The sequence below is a fragment of the Protomyctophum bolini genome (assembly GCF_963924005.1).
Source record: "Protomyctophum bolini genome assembly, chromosome: 8".
In the NCBI taxonomy this organism is placed as follows: Eukaryota; Metazoa; Chordata; class Actinopteri; order Myctophiformes; family Myctophidae; genus Protomyctophum; species Protomyctophum bolini.
Genome location: NC_137869.1, coordinates 48,283,253 through 48,304,842, shown reverse-complemented (window position 1 = coordinate 48,304,842; position 21,590 = coordinate 48,283,253). Strand labels below are relative to the sequence as shown.

General features: G+C 40.8%; 2 protein-coding genes across 4 annotated transcripts in view; both read left to right on the top strand.

Moving 5' to 3' along the window:
* Positions 1–1,873: 1,873 nt before the first annotated feature.
* Positions 1,874–9,101, top strand: LOC308320620 (uncharacterized protein). 2 transcript variants are annotated; one of them, XM_080771168.1, is made up of 4 exons: positions 1,874–2,010; positions 5,638–5,663; positions 5,723–5,957; positions 7,177–9,101. In XM_080771168.1, exons 3-4 carry the CDS (start codon positions 5,729–5,731, stop codon positions 8,502–8,504), a joined length of 1,557 nt encoding a protein of 518 aa, XP_080627294.1. In that variant the 5' UTR covers positions 1,874–2,010; positions 5,638–5,663; positions 5,723–5,728; the 3' UTR covers positions 8,505–9,101. The 2 variants fall into 2 exon arrangements, with proteins under 2 accessions (XP_080627294.1, XP_080627293.1); XM_080771167.1 differs by having other exon boundaries at positions 5,638–5,957.
* A 6,817-nt stretch (positions 9,102–15,918) lies between these two features.
* Positions 15,919–21,590, top strand: part of LOC308319836 (uncharacterized protein) — a 116,034-nt gene continuing 110,362 nt past the window's right edge. The window contains exons 1-2 of one of the 2 annotated variants that reach the window (XM_080770044.1): positions 15,919–16,049; positions 20,821–21,005. In XM_080770044.1, the coding sequence (XP_080626170.1) occupies positions 20,888–21,005 (118 nt within the window). In that variant the 5' untranslated portion in view covers positions 15,919–16,049; positions 20,821–20,887. The remainder of the gene's footprint in view (positions 16,050–20,820; positions 21,006–21,590) is intronic. The other variant, XM_080770048.1, reaches the window with a different exon arrangement.

Here is a 21,590-nt window from a genome sequence, read left to right as displayed (position 1 = left end):
ACGTATTGTAGTGTTGGGCAGGTGAGATTTAGAAAACCCTGTGGGGTTTAAGGTTAATCTCACCTCAAAAAACAAATAAATCGTAAAAAAAGAAAGAAAAAGAAAACCTAGGTGTTTGTAAAGATGATTTTAAAATGGCAATGGTAACAACTGAGGAGGTACTTAAAAAACGGAGTGCCCTCCAACCCCAATATTCCCTCCAAATTTCTCAGAGACTCACCCATTTCCATAGCTCCAATCATCACCCACATAATGTGGTGGGTCCCCAGAATGTGAATTTTGTATAGGTGATAAATTCACCAATCCTGGGCAGTACGGCATTATAGAAAAGGCGGGAAATGTCCTATTACACTGTTATAACCTTATAACCAATTGCTTTAATATATCATTGTACTTGTAATTGCTTGACTATAATTTATATGCTAATTGGATTCCTAGATAACCAAAACATAGAGTTAGACACCAAAATTACTTTTCTAGGATGAATAATGGAGGAGTAATGGTATTTTAAAAACACATTTCGGGTGGTTAAACTTTGGTAAACTTTTAGTATGTTATTTAAGACACCTAATACTACAAAAATCAGTTGAGAAAACATATTTCAGTTGGTCAAACCATATTTTTACCCGCCTATACAATGTAGATCACATTATATAAATGGTATGTGGCTTAATTAATGACCAGTGCTTGACTGTTATGCATCCACGGTTCTGTGCGCGTCAGCTGTGCACATTTGCTTAATACTTGATTGTTTGATAATATAAACTGTATTTGCAGACACTATGGTCCAAAATACAAAACATGACAAAAAACAAACTGATAGATAGCCTATCACAAACAGGCTATTTTCAATAACCTGATTGAAAAATAGCTATCTCTGATATAGCTGGTAGAAAGTCCAGACAATACAATCCTTCCTTCTAAAGTCCTTCTGTTTTGGCACAAGTATGAACCGAGAAAATCTGCACCATTAATAGTTTAATTAATTAAAACGCATGGAAAAGTCACTGTTTAAACTTTACATTACAAGCTCGTCATGTCACTCAAGCAAAGTGATTGATCTGTGTCTCTCATACCCCCTAGACCTCGCCACTCGCCCTACACACTTCCACTTGATTTGAGCATAGATATATGAACAATAGAGACGGCACTGGAGGCGAGGGGAATCCCGGTGCTGTCTATTATTTATATATCTATGCTCAAACCAAGTGGAAGTGTGTAGGGCGAGTGGCGAAGCAACACATGTTTACGCCCCTTTTGGGATATTTTGCTGGGCCCTATAAGCCAGGTACGTTAATCTCACCTCATTTAACAACAAAAAAAACAAATAAATCATAAAACATCAAACATAAATCATTTGGCAACATAAATAAAACAATGGATACACAGTATGAATGAAAAAGTAAAAACACATATCCGTTGAAAAGAAAAGTGTATGTGTGCCGGTGTGTGTAAGAGTGGAAGACATTGAATTGTTAGATTTGATTCATGAAATGGTTTCTATATATAAAATTATTTTAGTGAAGTTAGACTTTGATGAGATCACAATATAGAGCATAGCAGTTAGGCCGTGGTTTTTGCGACCGTCATGTTGGGAAATTGACCATTTATTTTTCACATTCACGATTCACGACAATAATTATAAATGTTCCACTGTATTACACTGTACCATGGCTCCCTCTAGTGACCATTTATGGTACGTGCTCCGTGCACGCTCCAGGCTCGCGCAGCGCTAGTGCGCATGTGCACAACCCTTGTGTGTGTGTGTGTGTGTGTGTGTGTGTGTGTGTGTGTGTGTGTGTGTGTGTGTGTAACCTCGCCTCACCAGGCTTTCCAGTTTTCACCACCTCGGAGTGTGTGTGTGTTCGGCCGCTGGACTGTTGACCTAATAATATATATATATAATAAAAGTAACACTAAAAGGTATGGTTTGAAAACATTGTGGTCGTTAAGCAGCAGGAGGACATTTGTTTGTTAGCAGCTCAGCCACTGAAAGAAGCACAGCTACAGGTAAAAAGATGTTTTACCTATAGACTTATATCTTTTAACACGGAACACGACGAGTATTTCTCTCATATCTGCTTGTTTGTTATTACATGTGATCATAAACAAGAATTTAGTTAATACTAGCAGCAGTAATAATATTGTAGGCCTAACTTGTTTGTTATAAGTGTGTATCCTAAACAAGCAGTAGCTATAGCAGCAGTAATAATGTTGTAAAGTCGCGGACTCCAAAGGGAGCTAGCTCTCTTGGCTACGTGGCTTGTTGTCTGCCTGCTCTGCTGAGTTGGAGATCGGGGTTCGATTCCAGCTCAGGGTGCTAAATGTTACAATATATAGCCTACAATCCTACATTGTTTGGTTTCAGTTGCATCATTACTATTATTAATGTAACCATAAGGTTACATCAGTGTGTTGTACTATTGCGAGAGGGGGAGGGGGAGAGAGAGGGTGTGGGGGGGGGGAGGGGGAGAGAGTTATCTTGAAAAGGTTCACCCCTCCCCTGTGGTCTTTAACAATACAACTAGCAGCTAACCACATGCAGCTAGGACCTATAGCTACATGTTTAAGCATGTATTTCATATGTCGATTTCAGCTCTGCCACTTATTTCAGACATGCTCTAGTATGTGAAAAGCTGGAATTTGCGCGATGGCAGGCTCTCAGTCAAATCTGGTCATATATGATACTACTGGGGGTCACAAACATTATTTTGGGTCCCTTTATTTAGCTCACAACATGACACGTGCTTGTAGATCTGCTATTTTCACTAGCTTGGGTCATTGGGTCCTGGGCAAACGTATAATTTCTTGTATGGGTTTTGAGCCAATTTTATTTTTTAGGAATCAGTGATGTTTTCTGAAGGCTCATACATAGTCTGGATTTTCGGTGGTTAGGTGACCACCGAACTACAACATGACGTCACGAGCCGCGGTGAAGAGCAAACCACCGCCACCGCTGAAGTGCCCTTAGACAAGGCATTGAACCTCTATCATGAAATGTTCTATGAGCAGGGCCTGGCTGTAAACAAGTTCTTGAGCTTAGTCCAGTTACCCTGGGTAAACATAGTACCTTTCCTTTCCGCTCCAGCGCTTCTCTCTGTTTTTACTCACCACCGCTCAACGTTATTTTGCGGTGGTCGCGGTAGTCAGCTCACCACCGAAAATCCAGACTATGAATAGGCCTTTAAGGCTCATACATAGTCTGGATTTCGGTGGTTAGGTGACCACCGAACTACAACATGACGTCACGAGCCGCGGTGAAGAGAAAACCACCGCCCCAGCCGTTCTCACCACCGCTCAACGTTGGTCACCTCGCCACCAGAGCGGTGGTCACCCCACCACCGAAAATCCAGACTATGAATGAGCCTTTACTGCAAGAACCATGTTGGACTTGTAGCTCTATCCTGTTGGGGTCAGAACCATGTTGGAATTGTAGCTCTATTATCCTGTTTCACTTTGAAATGCAGTTGAGATCTAACTTTGATTATTTACCTTTTCATATTTTAGACTCATTAAGTATTTAACACTATAGTTTAGTTACTAAACACTGATGTACTAAACTTTAGTACATCAGTGTTTTGTAGCATTAGAGAGTACAGAAGATAATCGTTCTATATAAGTTTTGATTGATTGAACATTTTATTTACAGTATCTAGAATGGGTACATTTCAAAAGAAAGCACAACTATGTTACGAGGATACATTTTAGAAAAGCACTAAGACTTGTTTACGTCAGGGTCGTCCATTTTCAATTCATCAGAACATTTAAAAACATAGGCCTACACATATACACTTATATGACAATAAAAGTAAATCATCATATACAGTACCTACAGTTAAAGGCCTCCGTGAAGTTGGCATGCCATGAAAAAAATAATATAATTGGTGTCATTCTTTAGTGCTGGATTTGTGACATAAATTGCATCACTTGTCCTGGTATCATTTTTGGGATATTTTAAGTTTGCTGAGCATTGGGATATTTTAAGTTTGCTGAGCATTTCCCCCTATCTTTAGGTCAAATTTAACAAAGAATGTCCTTTTTGTGCTCTAATTTGTGCCGTTGAAATCAACAATTGTGCTATTTTGATCATTTTATATAAAGTGCTATGTTGTGTGTTACTACATTAGGCAAGTTAATAACTGTCATTACAGGGTTTGGCCAAGAGGGGGCACCAGTACACCTGACTAGGACAGAAACATATAGCCTATAACTTAAAATATCTCAAAAGTGTGTGTGTGTGTGTGTGTGTGTGCGGCTAATCTCCGGCACCGCTGGCCTGGCCGATGCCAAAATGTGCACACACACACTCCCTGGATGCCATCGACCAACCTCTGCCCCACCTCATGGTGGCGCTATAACTGGCCCATTCGTCTTTTTAACTGCACCGATTTGTGTAAAACTTTGTATGCACACTCTCTAGAGGACAAGGAAAAACCTTTGACCTGCATTTTTCACAGCTGCTCTTTATAGCGCCACCAGGAGGCCAACTTAGGTAAAACACATTTGTTTATATTACACCTTCAGATTTGACCCAAATCTCATAAATACATCAAAGATGCGATTATAAACCATATATGATGGATAAAGCCTTGGTCTGGAAGAGCGGTCATCAGGTGGTCTCTGACCTGAAGAGAGGTCATCAGGTGGTCTGACCTGAAGAGAGGTCATCAGGTGGTCTCTGACCTGAAGAGAGGTCATCAGGTGGTCTCTGACCTGAAGAGAGGTCATCAGGTGGTCTCTGACCTGAAGAGAGGTCTTCAGGTGGTCCCCCATCCTTCTTAGTGTTTCGACCCTTAACCTGTTGTGGTTAACACTCCAGTGTTAGTCGCCAAATCACTGCCCCTCTCATCCAGGCTTCCAGCTATTGTCCTTTCTCTATGCCAGAGCCAACAGGAGGCTCCACCTACCTTGTGTGTTCTTGGGGGATTGAGGCACTTAGGTTTCTAGGACTGTGGTTTGCATCCTGCCTAGGGTCCTCCTACGTCTCACCAGACTCTAAGTCTGTGCGGTGTGCATGAATCCGTCCTCGTCCATACTTGGCCTTACTCTGCTGTTTTTGAGTCAAGGTGGGTTGTTTGAGCCTCCTCTGTGTCACTGTCGTTGTTGCCGTTAAATCTGTCCTAGCGAGTCTCTCTTCCGCCCCCCCCCCCCTCATCAGGTGGTCCCCAACCTGAAGAGAGGTCATCAGGTGCCCCCCCCCCCAACACTCATAATCTCTATAGTCTATATGTGATCAAGACGGATCTGTTTTATTTCTCATAGTCCAGCCTAATTGGCTAAGATTGGCTTCCTTAAGTTTTCAGGAGTGGCCCGTTTTGTACAAAATGCTGCAATCATTAACACTAGTGTCCGATTGTAGTGAAACTGTGCATGCACATTACCACTAGTTCATGTTTTCATCATGTGGGGTGCCAAGGAGGTCAGTTAAAGAAAGTAAAAAAGGGAAAAACATGTACAGTATGGACAATTTGGTGGTGGGGGGGGGGTTGAATCGCAGCCACCCGTAAGTGCTCTTTGAGAGTGGTTTTGAAGGAGTCTAGAGATTCACATTTCTAAACGGCTGTTGGTAAATTATGCTTACTTTTGAACAGTTACAATTTACGCTCACACAGTGCTTCCTTATTCACTTGATTTCAGAGCAGTGTGTGGAGTCCAGACTGCAGGTGAAGATTAACTCTCCAGACTCATAAGAACTACAATACCCATGATACATCACTCCCAGGTGAAGATGAACTCTCCAGACTCAGCCAGGGATATTTCTATTAAACGAGAAGCTGAAGACCTTTCTATTAAACAGGAAGCTGAAGACATTTCTATTAAACCGGAAGCTGAAGACCTTTCTATTAAACAGGAAGCTGAAGACATTTCTATTAAACGGGAAGCTGAAGGCATTTCTATTAAACAGGAAGCTGAAGACGTTTCTATTAAACAGGAAGCTGAAGACAAGCCACACCTCAGTAAGTTTCATGTGCTCTTCATTTATTTAATATTTTCTGTTCTGTAGTGCTGACACAATGTCTTATTGTCACTATAATAACAAAATGGCAAAGAATACCAGGACACTCTTAATATAGTCCGGTAGTTGTGTCAATTCAAACCATATTGGATTCTGTGCAAAAATGTATAATTCTCCTAAACTCCTGACATTATTAACGGACCTTATTTTGTAGAGATATTTAACTGGACTAATATCACAATATGTAAATCCATCATTGGAATATCTGTCAAATTTCATTTAGAAAGATATTCTCTATTCTATTTAATTTGTTATTACCATTAACAAAAGCACATGGAATTTTGCACAAATGCAATGTGAAAGACAACCGGACCGTATCAATTCACCTTGTGATTTTCTTTGCCATATGGATGTAGGTGGTCTAAAACAGGTTTTTATGGTGTGTCTCTGTTTAGAAATGTCTCAGCGAGTCTGAACTGTGTGAGATAACACTAATGAATGGCTTTTTCTCAGTTTCTTGATTTGAGGTTTAACCATTTGAACCCCAGCATCCCTAAATTATGGGGCCTGAAATATCCAATTAACAAGCTCACGGGTGCATATATTTTGGTCCGACGTACTGACAGTCCGACACACAATAGACCCCAAACCCTAAGTAAACCCTAACCGCACGTGGAAGCCATTTTTTAACCGGCCACGCATGTGTCTTAACCGACCACACATGTGTCTTAACAGGCCACACATGTGTCTTAACCGGCCACGCATGTGTCTTAACCGGCCACAAATGTCGGACTGTTAGTATTCCGGACGTACGGCCACGCCCCCAAGCAAGAGATTTGGTACAGTTCACTAAGTAGAGTGTTTAAGTGGTTAATAACTTTCAAAGAGTGTTTGAAAGCTTAGCATCTGCACTTTCTTACTCTTTACAAAACTTAAACATTACCATTATGTGAGACGCAATTTCAGGTGTGGAAAATACTTGCTCTGCCGACTAGCATCGAGAGCAAGACATTTGGAGCTGATCACTACAGTAGTTTCTGAGATTTTCCCCAAACTCACAGGCAGATAGATTCACAGCTAAAACTTTCAGAACAGCAATAACCTTAGTAACTAAAAGTTTTGCCAATCTTCTTGTAGGTATTTTTTTTTTACATGAAAGAAGAATGGATTTACATTTTAGGAATCCAGTGTTGACCTTCATGTTATGTTTCTGCTCCTAGACACCCAGCACATGGTTGTGTGTAAAGAGGACGTTTCTCTTAAACAGGAGAGGAGCTCCAGTCTGCTCCAGGAAAAACCAGAGCCTCCACACATTAAAGATGAATTGGAGGAACTACTTCAAAGACCAGAGGAACCTGTTGGGTCAACATTGACATTACTAGCAGTGAAAGGTGAAGAAGAAAATGATGAGGATGATGATGATGATGATGACACATCTTCCCACTGCTGTGAAGTTGAAGTTGAACTTGAATCTGACACTGAAGTCACTAAAGACAGTGATTATTGGGACGGGACCAGTGGAGGTCAGTTCTTCTCCTGTTCAGAGTGTTCAAACTCCTTCACATCTCAGGTCTTCCTCCATAGACACATCAGGAGGAGTCACAATGGCCTCTGCTGCCAAATGCTGAGTAATGGACAGATCACCTCAGCAGCTCTATCTGCTCTATCTGATCACCCCTACTGTCAAACGCTGAGGAATGGACTGGTCACATCAGCAGCCTGTCAGCAAATGACCAACTCTGTAACCAGCCTGAAACAAGGAGACACTGACGAACCGAGACCTCAACCGAGACCTCAACGGTTTACCAAGACTTTACCTGAACTAGAAGAAGTACAGACACATCAGCTGACTTTCACAGGCAATAAAAAACACATCTGTAAACACTGTGGCAAGAGTTTCAGGGAGGCATCTCTCCTGAAGAGACACCAGCGTGTCCATACTGGAGAAAAACCTTACCACTGTAAACATTGTAACAAGAGTTTCAGTCAGTCCGGTGAACTGAAAATGCACCAGTATGTCCACACTGGAGAAAAACCTTTCCACTGTAAACATTGTAACAAGAGTTTCATTCAGTCATCTCACCTGAAGACACATCAGCGTGTCCACACTGGAGAAAAACCTTTCCACTGTAAACACTGTGAAAAGACTTTCGGTAATTCAAATCAATTGAACAGACACCAGCGTATCCACACTGGAGAAAAACCTTTCCACTGTAAACATTGTAACAAGAGTTTCAATGTTTCAAGTAATCTGAAGACACACCTGCGTGTCCATACTGGAGAAAAACCTTTCCACTGTAAACTTTGTGACAAGAGTTTCAGTGACTCAGGTAATCTGAAGTTACACCTTCGTGTCCACACTGGAGAAAAACCTTACCAATGTAAACATTGTGACAAGCGTTTCACTCAGTCATCGCACCTGAAGACACACCTACGTGTCCACCTTGAAGAAAAACATTTCCAATGTAAACATTGTAACAAGATTTTCAATGCATCAGGTCATCTGAAGAGACACCTTCGTGTCCACTGTTCTCACGGGACAACATAAACTGTTGTGTACTGTAAACAGTTTGACCAAAGTTTAAATAACTCAGGTCACTTGCTAAGACACCATTGCATTCACACCATGGAGTAAAAGAAAAAGTTTCCAGCTCAGCGTTAATAGTGTTCACTGCTGCTATATCAAAGTCTGTGACGTGTCCATGTCCGTGTCGCTTGATGTGCCGTAGAACACTGCGATACATGGCTTCCGTCTTTCCGCTCATGAGGACCATGCAGAAAGGCAGTGCCATGGATTGTGTAGAACTGGTAAAACGGCCTACGGCACATTTTAAAAATCCTGTCCATATAGATCTAAAACAAAATTAAAATGTTTAATTCATATACATGCAAGACTGTGCAGAAAATAGCATATATATATATGGTTTGAGTTGATTTCAGTTGTTTCCCAGAGTGAACCGTGTTTATTGCTTGTCATTTTTGTTTTGTCAATTTCAGTTTGTGGCATCAATAAATACCACAGAGTTAACCCCTTTTTTCTTTTTTGCAATTGAGGTCCGAAAACAAATATTGTCACCAGACCTTTAAGAAATGTATTCTTTAAAGGGCAAGACCACTATGGTAGAGGTTTTGGGTTGTGTAGTTTCCTTGCCATGATGTAACTCCAAATGTGGACACAAAATCTAAAATAATTGTTCCAGTGATTAGAAATTGATAATTCAAAATATGCTCCTCAGTGACTTACATTGTACGCTGAAACAGCTCTCAGAGTAACTCGTTTAGTGTGGTGTCATATAAAGTGGGACGTCAGGTAAAATGAGCCAGCTAAGGTTTCAGCCTCCTAGCTACTGTGTCTTTAAATGTGTACAGCCAATTGTTAGTGGCCCAATTTAACCTGTCTTTCAGGTTAAATGGGCCACCCATTTCAGCTAAAATGGGCCACCCATTTGATCTGTAATGAGCCCCTCAATTGTAATTTTTGCATGCCTGTGATGCAAATAGGTTGCATCTATGTGATTGGGGCTGTTTCTGCATGCACATAGGCTATATTTCTTCCAAAACAGACTTAAAGTTGAACAAACTAATATGGTAATGTTCATTGTTATCATTAAATGTAATTCTACACTGTATGTTGCATGCAATGCATTTTTTTGTTCATAAAATGTAGGCCTAGTGACATTATTTTATCAGAAATTACTCCGTTTTGCTTTTGCATTGTAGATGATAGAGTGGCTCATTTTAGCTGAACACCTTTAAAATTGCTTAGTTTTACCTGGCATTTTGCCCTGAGCAGTCATCATCACATGACTGATGTGATTGCACCTCATCAGATGTGATGCATTGCATATCCCACCATAACAACCATAGACCAATCGAAGCAACTGTTTTATGTCAAGTACAGCTGTGGCAAGAATTTTTTATGTGCATCCATTGGCTGTTCAACTTTAACCCATTCTGACCGGGAACCCGTTTTGGTGTCGGCATCATGTTATGCTTTAGCTATTGAAAAATAGCAGATCTACAAGCTCATAGCGCGCCACCGAGTGGCGCGCTACGAGCTTGTAGGTCTGCTATTTTTGAAAAATCGAAGAACGACTGACATTTTTAGAATCTGATCTCAGGTCAGAATGGGTTCATCAGACCAGTGTGTGTCCAGTGGAAACCTCGTATGAATCTGATCTCAGGTCAGAATGGGTTAAAGAGCAAGTAGCTAATAGAGACACAAGGGGACTACACATCACGTCACTACACACCACGCCCCCAAAATGAGAAAGCGCCCCCACTTCTGGTCCGTTAGTACGGTGTGCTGCAGGCCAGCCTGTTAAGATTTGATGGGATATATGTCCTCACTTGTACATGTAATACTGTACTGTTCTATATGATGTGCAATGTTATGCTTGTGCCAATGTGAGGCGTCAAGACGCAAGGTATGGGATGCATGCCTGCCTCCTATAGCCTAATCAGGTCACATGTTTACTACCTGTGTGTGGAGCAGTTCATTCAGTGTTGGGGGTCTGTCACCGTGAGACTGATGTGTGGCAGCCCTTATAATAAAATATGCCAGGTTTGGCTAAATGGATTATATCTCCGAGTGTTCTCAGAATGCAACGTTAAGCTGAGCATAACTTAACACAGCCCATTGAAGTCCATTGAAATTCAACTGTAGTTAGCCTACGTTTAAAATAATATGAAATGAACTGAAGACTATATTGATTTGAATAATTGTTTTTCCAAATGTATGAAGTGTCTTTGTCAACATAGCCTATATTGTTTTCTCAATAGAGCGCCGCAGTCCCCGCCCCCTTTCAGAAAAGCGAGTGGCCCAGGAAGTGGAAGCCCCATGCATTCTCCCATCGGCACTTTTAATATAATTTATTTAAAGACGGTTACGCCGCGGACAAAGCCAATTCGGATCGTGACGAATCATGACAATGAACACAATATTTTGGGACGATCAAATCATTAGAAAGAAGAAAAGAAAGTCAGGAGACAACACTATTTGTTTTATTTTTCGTCTTATAAATTATTTGATCGGCCCAAAATATTGTGTTCATTGTCATGATTCGTCACGATCCGAATTGGCTTTGTCCGCGGCGTAACCGTCTTTAAATAAATTATATTAAAAGTGCCGATGGGAGAATGCATGGGGCTTCCACTTCCTGGGCCACTCGCTTTTCTGAAAGGGGGCGGGACTGCGGCGCTCTATAGAGGATGTATTTCACATTTAATTTAGGACTTGAATGAGTTACCCATAATGTTAACAGCAGAGGGGAGATGGCATACAGAGAACCTGTCGCTTTTAAGGGACGTCACTGCCTTTACAAGGCTACGAGCACCGACTTTGAAGAGTGGAATTCTCAATAATAATAATAATCCCGATCCTGACTGACTTTGTTATTCATGTCTATATTTTGATGTCACAGGCTTACTAATAGGCCTATGTTCTACCTACCGCGGAGCTCCGACGGTGTGTTTTACCGTTGTCAACTTGTTGTATAACTTGGCTGAATAGTTGCATGGGAAAATAACCCAGCTGAATGGTGGAGTGACATATACTGTATCCTGACATTTTCAACTAGGCCTACCTAGTGAATTCTCCAGATGAGTATTAAGAATTAGTCTGGCAAGATGCTGTTTAGATCATTTTCAACAAATGCATAGCATATAAAACGAAATACAACAAATATATGGGTATTGAAAACATCAAGGGATGCAACCGTGACGTAGGGGAGAACGGGGTAAGATGAGCCAGCGGGCAAGTTGAACCACCCCCTTTATCTAGAAAACAAAAAAACTGTGTTGCCGTGACCTTAAATCTAATAAGCATCCATCATGTACACCTGGCTGTAAAGTTAGTTACTGTAGCACATGGGGGCACATAGGGAAAGTAGAAAACACAAAAAAACTGACTGTTATACAAAGCAGAATGTACCCAGGTCTAAAATGTAATATCATACATGTTGGTGGTTTACTAGGAATGTGAATCTCGTCTCATCTCACGATTCGATACGCATCTCGATGCACTGCCAGCGATACGATACTTTAGCGATACATGGAATCTCCTGGCGATGCGATACGATTCACCCCTCTACCGATACGATGTGATTTGATGGCGATTCAATTCTGGACATTGCGATACGATACGATTCACCCCTCTACCGATACGATGCGATTTGATGGCGATTCAATTCGGATTTATATTAAAGCTCTATTAATTTCCCAAAACATGTAAAAATGCATTACATTTAAATTCAAAGCAATTTATTGTTTTACTGTAGGTTAGTATTATAGCTCTGCATCTCAAACAACCCAACTTATAGAATTCTGTAAGTAAACAAAGGGTCTGCTCTCTGCTGGTTATTGTGGAATTGTTAGATTACTAATAATCATAGGCTATAGTATAATTATTATATCTCAAAGGTCAATTTGAGGTTTTGAGTATAGAGGGTTCAAGAGATTAAAATGTAATAGCATATCGTTCATCAATTAATGATATCGTTCATCAATTAATGTTACCAACATATAAATAGAAAAGAAACAAATAAACAAAACAAAAATTTAATTTTTTGTCTAGTTTAATCTGCAACAGTTTTATAATATAATTATATAATAATGTATAGTGGGGGTCCCTACTTGATCTCTCACTCTCAGCTAAGTGGTCCTTGGCTTGACCTGAAAAAATTTGAAGACCCTGGCCTGCATGTATTATTAACGTTATAAATACATAGCAGATGTACAAGCTCACAACGCGTTTCATCCATGCCCCGCTGTGAGCTTGTGGATCTGCAATTTTAGGCGTGCAACACCGTCTTGCTGCAGAATATAAATAAGGCTTCTATCCCAGAGAACAGCAGGGGAAAGCTGGACAGTGGAAAGTTGTGAAACGGTGGTAAACGACTTTAAACGCAAGCAGTACACCCTGCTGTGGCGTTGTTGTTGTTGTACACGTGTGTGCAGACTGCAGAAGCTTTCTTTAATTACAAATTGATGATCAAATGTTTGCAAATTTGCTATATTGTATTAACAATATTGCAAATATTATAAGGTTCTGAATAACAAACTTTATTTAATTGTCTTTATATTGTTTAAATAATAAATAAACAAATAAATAAGACTATTTGCAAAAGGGAAAACTGTTATTAAATTATTTTCAATAAGTGAATATACATTATCTGTTCAAGTTTAAGCTCTTTACATTAAAATATCATGTGGTTCAATTTTGGATCAACTTACCCCTTACCTGGGGCAAATTGAGCCAAATGACGATTTCTTTTTAAAAGGTCATATTTTCATGGCCCTTTGTCATAGCTGCTTACTCATCATTTCAATTGATGGAGGACATCCTGAAATATGTGTAGATCATTAGATTTGACTGCCATCTCATTTTGCCTTGCTTCCAAGACAACTTAAAGGTCCGCTGACATGCCCCGAAATTAATATGGGTGGTACAGCACATCACGTGGTCTGACTGAAAACAGTTTGAAACAGTTTGAAACGGGGCTACGGCGCTAGCAACAAGTGGCTATAGGTCAGGCTAGCGTTTTTGACGGTACATTTAGCGTCATATTGGCTATAAATGTAATTGAAAAAAATTATTTTTTCGCCAGAAATGCTTAGTTTGAATGCAATTGAGGTTGGCGTGGGGTTTTTTAGGGGAACTGCAGCACAAGCGCAAATTTTGGACTGGAGTCCCATGTTCCCCCGGTCGCCAACACCCCTGTCTGCCCGCTCTGAGACCTCTCAGCCCCGCAGCGCGACAGTCGCGACTACGGACGGTCTGCTGTTGTCTGGCCGCTGTGAGAGCAGCGCGACTACTGTTCTTTTCCCCTCTCAGCCGCAGGCTGACATGTACACCCTCGCTCTCACTCTGTAATACCGTAGTTAGTTACCACAACATTGTTCAAGTGAACTATAGTGTGTTTATGTTTGTATTCATTGTAATAATAAATATCGCTATGCCGAGGCATAGTCTTGCGGACGAGATCATGAGCCTCTACGGGGGACTGGGCATGTGTGTACACACACAGCATAGCAACTTATGCTACTATTTTGGTGTCACATTTAGCTTGAATACTGGGTGAAAGTCTCATTCAAAAAATTAATTTTTCGCAACATTGTTCAGGTGAACTGTGTGTTTATGCTTGTTCATTGTAATAATCAATATCGCTATGATTATTTTATTTATCGCCGCGTCGCTCCGCATGACAACATACAGTCTAGCCCGTCTCAGATGCAGGCTGCACACACACGGACGGACGGACGGACGGACGTATAGTCTCTGGTCAGGTCCCCGCATTGAACTGGGCATGTGTGTACGCACACACACACACGGCTATAGTGCATGACAGCGGGGAAGAGAGCTACAGACGCCCGAGGCAGATTCCGTGCCATTGCGTGTGTGTGTGTGTGTGTGTGTGTGTGTGTCCGTCCGTCCGTCCGTGTGTGTGCAGCCTGCATCTGAGACGGGCTAGACTGTATGTTGTCATGCGGAGCGACGCGGCGATAAATAAAATAATCATAGCGATATTGATTATTACAATGAACAAGCATAAACACACAGTTCACCTGAACAATGTTGCGAAAAATTAATTTTTTGAATGAGACTTTCACCCAGTATTCAAGCTAAATGTGACACCAAAATAGTAGCATAAGTTGCTATGCTACCACGGCCACCAAGCCCGGCGAGCCCGCATAGAAGTCGTTGGGGAAAGCTTTCGCCACCCTGACGTCAGAATCATGATAGCATTGTTTGATAGCAGTTATTAGCTCCCGAGGGGCGTGTCACTCCGCCTTTAAGCAAAAAGTGGTTCATCTTACCCCGTTCTCCCCTATATAGATTTACAATGCTAGCACTTTTCACAAACTGATGGAGTATATTATAGTACATTGTGGGATGTATATGAGATGGCAGGTATGTGACATTGAAAAGGACAAATCAAACATATAATTACGTGACACTTTATTCGAACACAAAAAGAATCGCTACAGCCTCAGTAATGAACCAGTGAAATTAGAGTATTTTATGATGCCTCTCATATAGGGATTGCGTTGGCAGCTGCAGTACACCGTTGAAACGGACTGCTGTCTCATTTGGGGGCGTGAAATGTGTAGTCCCTGTGTGTCTATATAGGCTAAAGATAAATGTGGCCCATCTTAACGGATCAGGTGGCTCAATTTACATAAAAATGTGAAATCAAAAAAATATGTGACAGCTCATGTTTCAAAAGCTGTAGGGCCTAAAGTATTCCTTTTGAGGTGCAACCACTCCCTTACAGAGCTGTGTGTGTGCCTATGTGGCTGGGTGGGTCTGATCACGAAAACAGCATGGTTGTTTTTCACCACCTGTGAGCAACCTAACGCACACACAAACACATATTAACTAGATATATATGATGCGAGAGTGGATGACATTGAATTGGTAGATTTGATTCATCAAATGGTTTCTATAAATGTATATTTAAAATGATTTTAGTGAAGTTGTTAGACTTCAGTTAGTTAGACTACTGATGAGATGCACAGTAGCCTATAGCAGTAGGCCTAGGCGTGGTTTCCTGAACCCACTGAAAAATCGCCCATTAATTTTTCCCATAGAGATTCACTCAAATATATATAATAATGCATTTTAAAATATTTATATTTCAATGTATTAAAATATGTAGCCTATCAATTATTTTAAGCCTAGAATCAATTCCAGTATACTGGTGAATCATGGCCATAAAGTCTTTGGTTATGTGAATAAATTAAAATGAAAACATATTTTAGTAAATCTCTATGGGAACAATGAATTGGAGAGTTATCAGTGGGTCGAGAACCCACTGGCACTGCTATGCTCTATAGCTGTTCCACTGTATTACACTGTACCATGGCTCCCCCTCGTGATGGTTTATGGTACGTGCACCGTGCACGCTCCAGGCACCAGCAGCGCTAGTGCGCATGTGTACAACCCCTGTGTGTGTGTTCGCCCGCTGGACTGTTGGCACTTTATTAATACAAGTAACACTAAAAGGTATGGTTTGAAAACAGTGTGTTCGTTAAGCAGCAGGAGAACGTTTGTTTGTTAACAGCTCAACCACTGAAAGAAACACAGCTACAGGTAAAACGATGAACTGATTAACCACATTGTGACTTAGTTTTTACTACATTTCTATCTATTGATTCATCTTTTATCATGGAGGAACACGACGAGTATTTCTCTCATCTGTTTGTTTGTTATACATGTATCCTAAACAAGCAGTAGTTAATACTAGCAGCAGTAATATTTTAACTTGTTATAAATGCATCCTAAACAAGCAGTTTAATACTAGCAGCAGCAGTAATAATGTTTTAAGTCGCACTGTCGCAGTCGCTCCTCCAAAGGGAGCTATAGCTCTCTTGGCTACGTACGTGGCTTGCGGGCTTGCCTGCTTGCTCTGCTGAGTTGGAGATCGGGGTTCGATTCCAGTTCAGGGTGCTAAACGTTACAATAGCCTATACATTGTTTGGTTGCATCATCACTATTATTAGTGTAACTGCATCATCACTATTATTAGTGTAACCATAACGTTACATCAGTGTGGCTGGAGAGAGATAGAGAATTGCATTAACTGTTAGTGAGGGTTAAAGCAAAGGACTGTATAATGGACTGTTCTATACTGGTTGGTCTGGCTTCCACACACAACACTTCCTTGTATGTGTGGTGTCTGCAATGATACAGACATAAAATTGCAGTAAACAATAACACATCTGACAAAGGCATCATGCCTGCATACTGGACATAATGAATTACTGTATATGAGCTACATATTTATAATGATTAAAAACATATATCACATTGACAATGCTGGCCATTAATCAGTATGCATACAACATGATGCCCATTGTTCAATTACACATGTAATGTATTATAACTGTGGAACATAACCCTTGCATTGTGTTAGGGTAATTTTGTACACATTTTGAAGTTTAAATAGGTAAAAAAAAAAACCTTTACATTTGATTTTTGGAACAACAAAATTAATTCTCACCATTTTTTGAGTGGTGCAACCTACAACCATCAATGTCCGTGTACCTGTGTGTGTACCTGTGTAAATGAGCACGAGTATGTGACTTATTTATACCAGTAGGGGGCGCCAGAAACAGAGAGAGGGGTAGTGCTGTGTCTCTAATGAGAGAGAGAGAGATAGAGGGGGGGGGGGGATTGCACCACTCAGTTCACACGTGTGTGATTTTTAGTTAATTATAGTGCATGGTCTCCATAAAAAAGTGACACCTGTGGTGTTACAGGTCAAAATTGACCCACAGGCTATACATTTTAGTAGAGTCACAGAATAAGGTTCTGTGACCATTCTCTGGGAAGGATGTTTTGATGATTGATTTGACCTCTATGGACCCTTTTATAAAAGATTTGGCCCACAGTTCCCACACAAAAATCCAGGCATTCTTTGCTAGAGGGCCAAATTCAAAATGGCGTCCGGCGCCATAGCCAAAAACGAACTTTTGATCTAGATGACCTAGAATCATGTATGAAGAGTAAGACACTTTTCCATGCAAGTCAACCATGAGGATTTTAAGCATAAGACCTCGTTTTGGCCCTGAAATTCAAGATCCAGTAGAGTGAAAAGAAAACATTACTTTTGAATAGGAAAGCAATCTATTTGGGGGTTGTGATTTTTACAGACACAAAACACATGTGTCAGATAGCATTCTGTGTCACTGGTTTCTGAATCATCAGATTCAGATGACTCCACCCTACTCTGTATCATCCTCCTCACTCTCAACTTCCTCATCCTCTTCAAATGGTGCAGGTAGGTGTGAGAGAGCAGGCTGCATGTGGCAAACAGGACGACAGTGACCACCCACCAACTCCCAATCTGTCAGAGTGAGAGGTGGTGCTCCAGTGTTGGGTGGAGCACTAGATACGCAGAGTAGTTGGTGTGTAGGCAGTGTTGGTGTAGGCTATCTGCATCTGGAGGGAGACGGATTCATTATTTTTCTTCTACTTGGCAGCACAGGCTTCTTGTCTCCATAGATTACCTGTCCCGTATATGCAAAGAACTATTGTTCTACCTCCTTCTCAAGGTCAAGGCTATCTCCACACTGTGAGAGCTGCTGATGTGCCACAGAGCTCTTTGCCACCTTGTCATACACTGATGGTTTTCCTTTGCCATAGAAGCCTGAGTTGGCATCACAGCCTGCATAAACATTGAAGAGGATGTTTTTAGCTTCAGGCTGCTGTGTTGACAAGTTGATGCAATGTGGGCCATAGAGTTGACAATCGCTGCATTCACATTCTCTGCCAGGTCTGTGAAGTAGCTGCATATTCATTTTTGCAACCACTCATTGTTACTGACACTACACAGTAGCGTTTTGAATGCCTTGGCAGAGGTGAAGGTGTCATTCAATTTCATGTACGTGTTGGTACATGTGCCTTACCCTGTACACGCAGGTCTCGCTCATCATCTTAAGTTGTACATCAAGTACATGCAATCCACATGTCCTAGGCCATGTTGGAATAGTGGTTACCGGTGATGGACTGAGTGAAATTAGTACGAAGGAAGACAACCTGTTCAGCAGGAAGAGCTGTAAGCATCATCCCAGAAGTCAAGCAGCCACCTCCAATACTTATTGTTGTATGCTACCATCCACGGCTGCATAGCACGCAGAGAGCTGACTCTTCCCAGTTGCATATATGGACTGCATGCACATTCTGCATTAGCTGTCATGGACATGAAGTCCCTACAGTAGTCTGCCATCTCACTGACCTCTAGTTGAGAGAAAAGGTTGCTGATTTCTTGAGATCTGCATCATCCTCTAGTGCTGCATGAGCAGCAGCAAGGGTTTTCTGGGAGAGACTTGTATTCCTCAGAATATCAAGACTCTCGTCTCCTCTGGTAGGTTGGATATCAGCCTCTCCTTGGCCAGCTGACTCATAAGTGCCTCATACATCAGCATCAAGCAACTTATAATGCTTGCCTTTCAGCGCACAATCAACAGATCCCTGAGCAATGACTCCTCCCGCCGACAAGTATATCTCCTAGCTCACAGCAATGAGACACAGTGACAATAAATGACCTTTTGCCTTCTTTCCTGACCCGTAACACCACAGGTGTCATTATTGTTAATAATATTAATATTTTTTGGAAGTGTGTTCTAATATTAGTATAGTATTGCCAGATAACATCATGGTCCATTGGCTTCATTATAGGTAATGTAATGAGTTTATTTAAAAAAAAATCATAATTGAAAACGAATGCTATAATGAAAGATAAATCCCTAACACAAAATAATATTCTCCTCTGTCTTCCTATTGACTGGCCTTTACACAGCTATAACTTTTGTTCGCAGCATGCTACAGTCCCGATATTTCGTGTATGGACTTAGACCACCAATAGGAATGAGCTGTACTTGCTTAATTGCTTAAGCCCTGCCCCATCTGTCACTCACAGCGGAAAAAAATGTTGCATTCGACTTTTACTTAGATAGATAGCGATAGAGAAATTTGTTCGGACATACGTTCTCTCATTGAGACACATTGTCAGTGTGCTTTTAACTTTCAATACTGGTTACATTTGTATAGAGTAGCCCAGGTGAAAATGATACATTGTTAATGATTCAAGGTCAACTTGACCACCTCTCACACATGCATGTGATTGTGATCAAATATGATCTCCCATCCCTACTTGTATGTTGCAATTTACGCTCACAGAAATGGTTTCACTGTAAGCTCCCTGCTGCTTGAACTGAGGCACACATTGGTTACTTTCACTTTATTCACTTTACACCATTGTTCCTTGTGTAAACTTAAGTTAAGTGTGATTTCTTCCCTAATGCATGAATCCCATAATCTCCTGATTCACATGTTAGAGAGTTGGGCTAACACCACTAAGGTGCTTTTTACACGAGGATGGTGTTCATATAAAACGTCAAAATAAAGTATCGTTTGCTGCTGTCATTTAGACGAGAACCGTGTTCTCAGGAGGTGAAAACGCAACAAAGTGAAACCACCTTCCAGAGTGGAAATCTTTGAGAACGCCGTTTTATCCCTTCTCCGTGTAAACAGGCAAACCGGTGAATCCGCAAAACGTATGACACCATGGCTCGCGTTGGCTCACAGCGCATATGTTTATTACATGCATGATGGTGAATGTAAAACCATGATGTAAATACAAATCCTTGTGATAGGCGGAAGCAGCGTTTATGTAGCCTAATGTATTATAAAATATATAACCATCCCGTGGTGCGCTTTGCCTGCATGCTCTGACAGGAGCAGTGTTGCGCGGCACTGTTTTTTTGGAAAATCTAAGCCAGCAAATTTAAGACGATCTCTTCAAAATAAGAGTACCCTCTAGAGTATTTAAAATAAATTATTTGCACATTAAAACTAGAAATTAAGCATTTAAATGATGCTATAAGACACACATTATGTTTCTGTGTTATTTAATTACTTATTTTACACAGAAATATAATGTGTGTCTTTACAATAACTGTAATGTAATAATAATACTAATAATGTAATGTAATAATTATTTAATTAACAACACTTTTATTTTGAAAGCAACCGAATGTCTTAAATTTGCTAGCTCTCAAACAGGAAGTTCTAGATTTGCCAAAAAGACGGAGCCGTGTTGCACAGGCTTGTGTGAAGGGGTTCTTCTTCTTGTACGTGGGTGACTGGTCTATTTGGCAGCCCGTTATCGCCACCTATCGACCTGGCATATATATGCATGCACTTTGTAGCGTGTTCATTCAAATGTGCCTTCTCGTGTAAATGGTCCAAAAAAATGAGAACGCAACGGGACTTTGACATGTTATATGGAGATGGTCGCCGTCTAAAAGAGGCCTAAGTCTCCTGTTATTAAAGTCCTTCCTTATTCACTTGATTTCAGACCAGTGTGTGGAGTCCAGACTGCAGGTGAAGATCAACTCTCCAGATGCATAAGAACTATAATACCCATGATGCATCACTCGCAGATGAAAATGTACTCTCCAGACTCAACCAGGGACGTTTCTATTAAACAGGAAGTTGAAGACATTTCTATTAAACAGGAAGCGGAAGACCAGCCACACCTCAGTAAGTTTCATGTGCTCTTCCTTTCTCTATCATGTCCTGTTCTGTAGGGCTGACACAATGTACAATAACAAAGACACATAATATAGTCCGGTCGCTTGTGTCATTTCAAACCATTTTGTATTCTGTGCGAATGGAATCATAGATTTTCTGATTTGTCATTCTCTGAAGTATTTGAAAGGTTAGCGTTTGCACTTTCTTACTCTTTACAAATTTGAAACATTACCATTATGTGGAAAAATAGCAGCGTGGACAAGACATTTGGCACTGATCGCTACAGTAGTTTGTGAGATTTGCCCCAGACACACACGCAGACAGATTCACAGACTCACTCCCATTTACAGACGTACAGAGCATTGAAATCTTTTACATAAATTGTTAAGCTACCATCGGTTCCACATTTCAAGCTTTCATTGTCAGAACTGCTTCTGTTTCATAACGTCATGCACCGAGTGGCATGACTAATTTACTACGAAATCAGAGTTCAGCTGTGAAGTATCATGTTTTAAAATAGTTTCAGAATTTAATGATTAAAACATTTGCTAAATGTTTAAAACGAAATGGGCCGGTGGTCCAGGCGCATGCCAC

Bases quoted from the DNA above. Each gene is read 5' to 3' on its own strand.
- LOC308320620 (XM_080771167.1), top strand. From the start codon at position 5,705: ATGATACATCACTCCCAGGTGAAGATGAACTCTCCAGACTCAGCCAGG. The intron at 5,958-7,176 runs GTAAGTTTCATG...TTCTGCTCCTAG, and splicing joins TGAAGACAAGCCACACCTCA to ACACCCAGCACATGGTTGTG.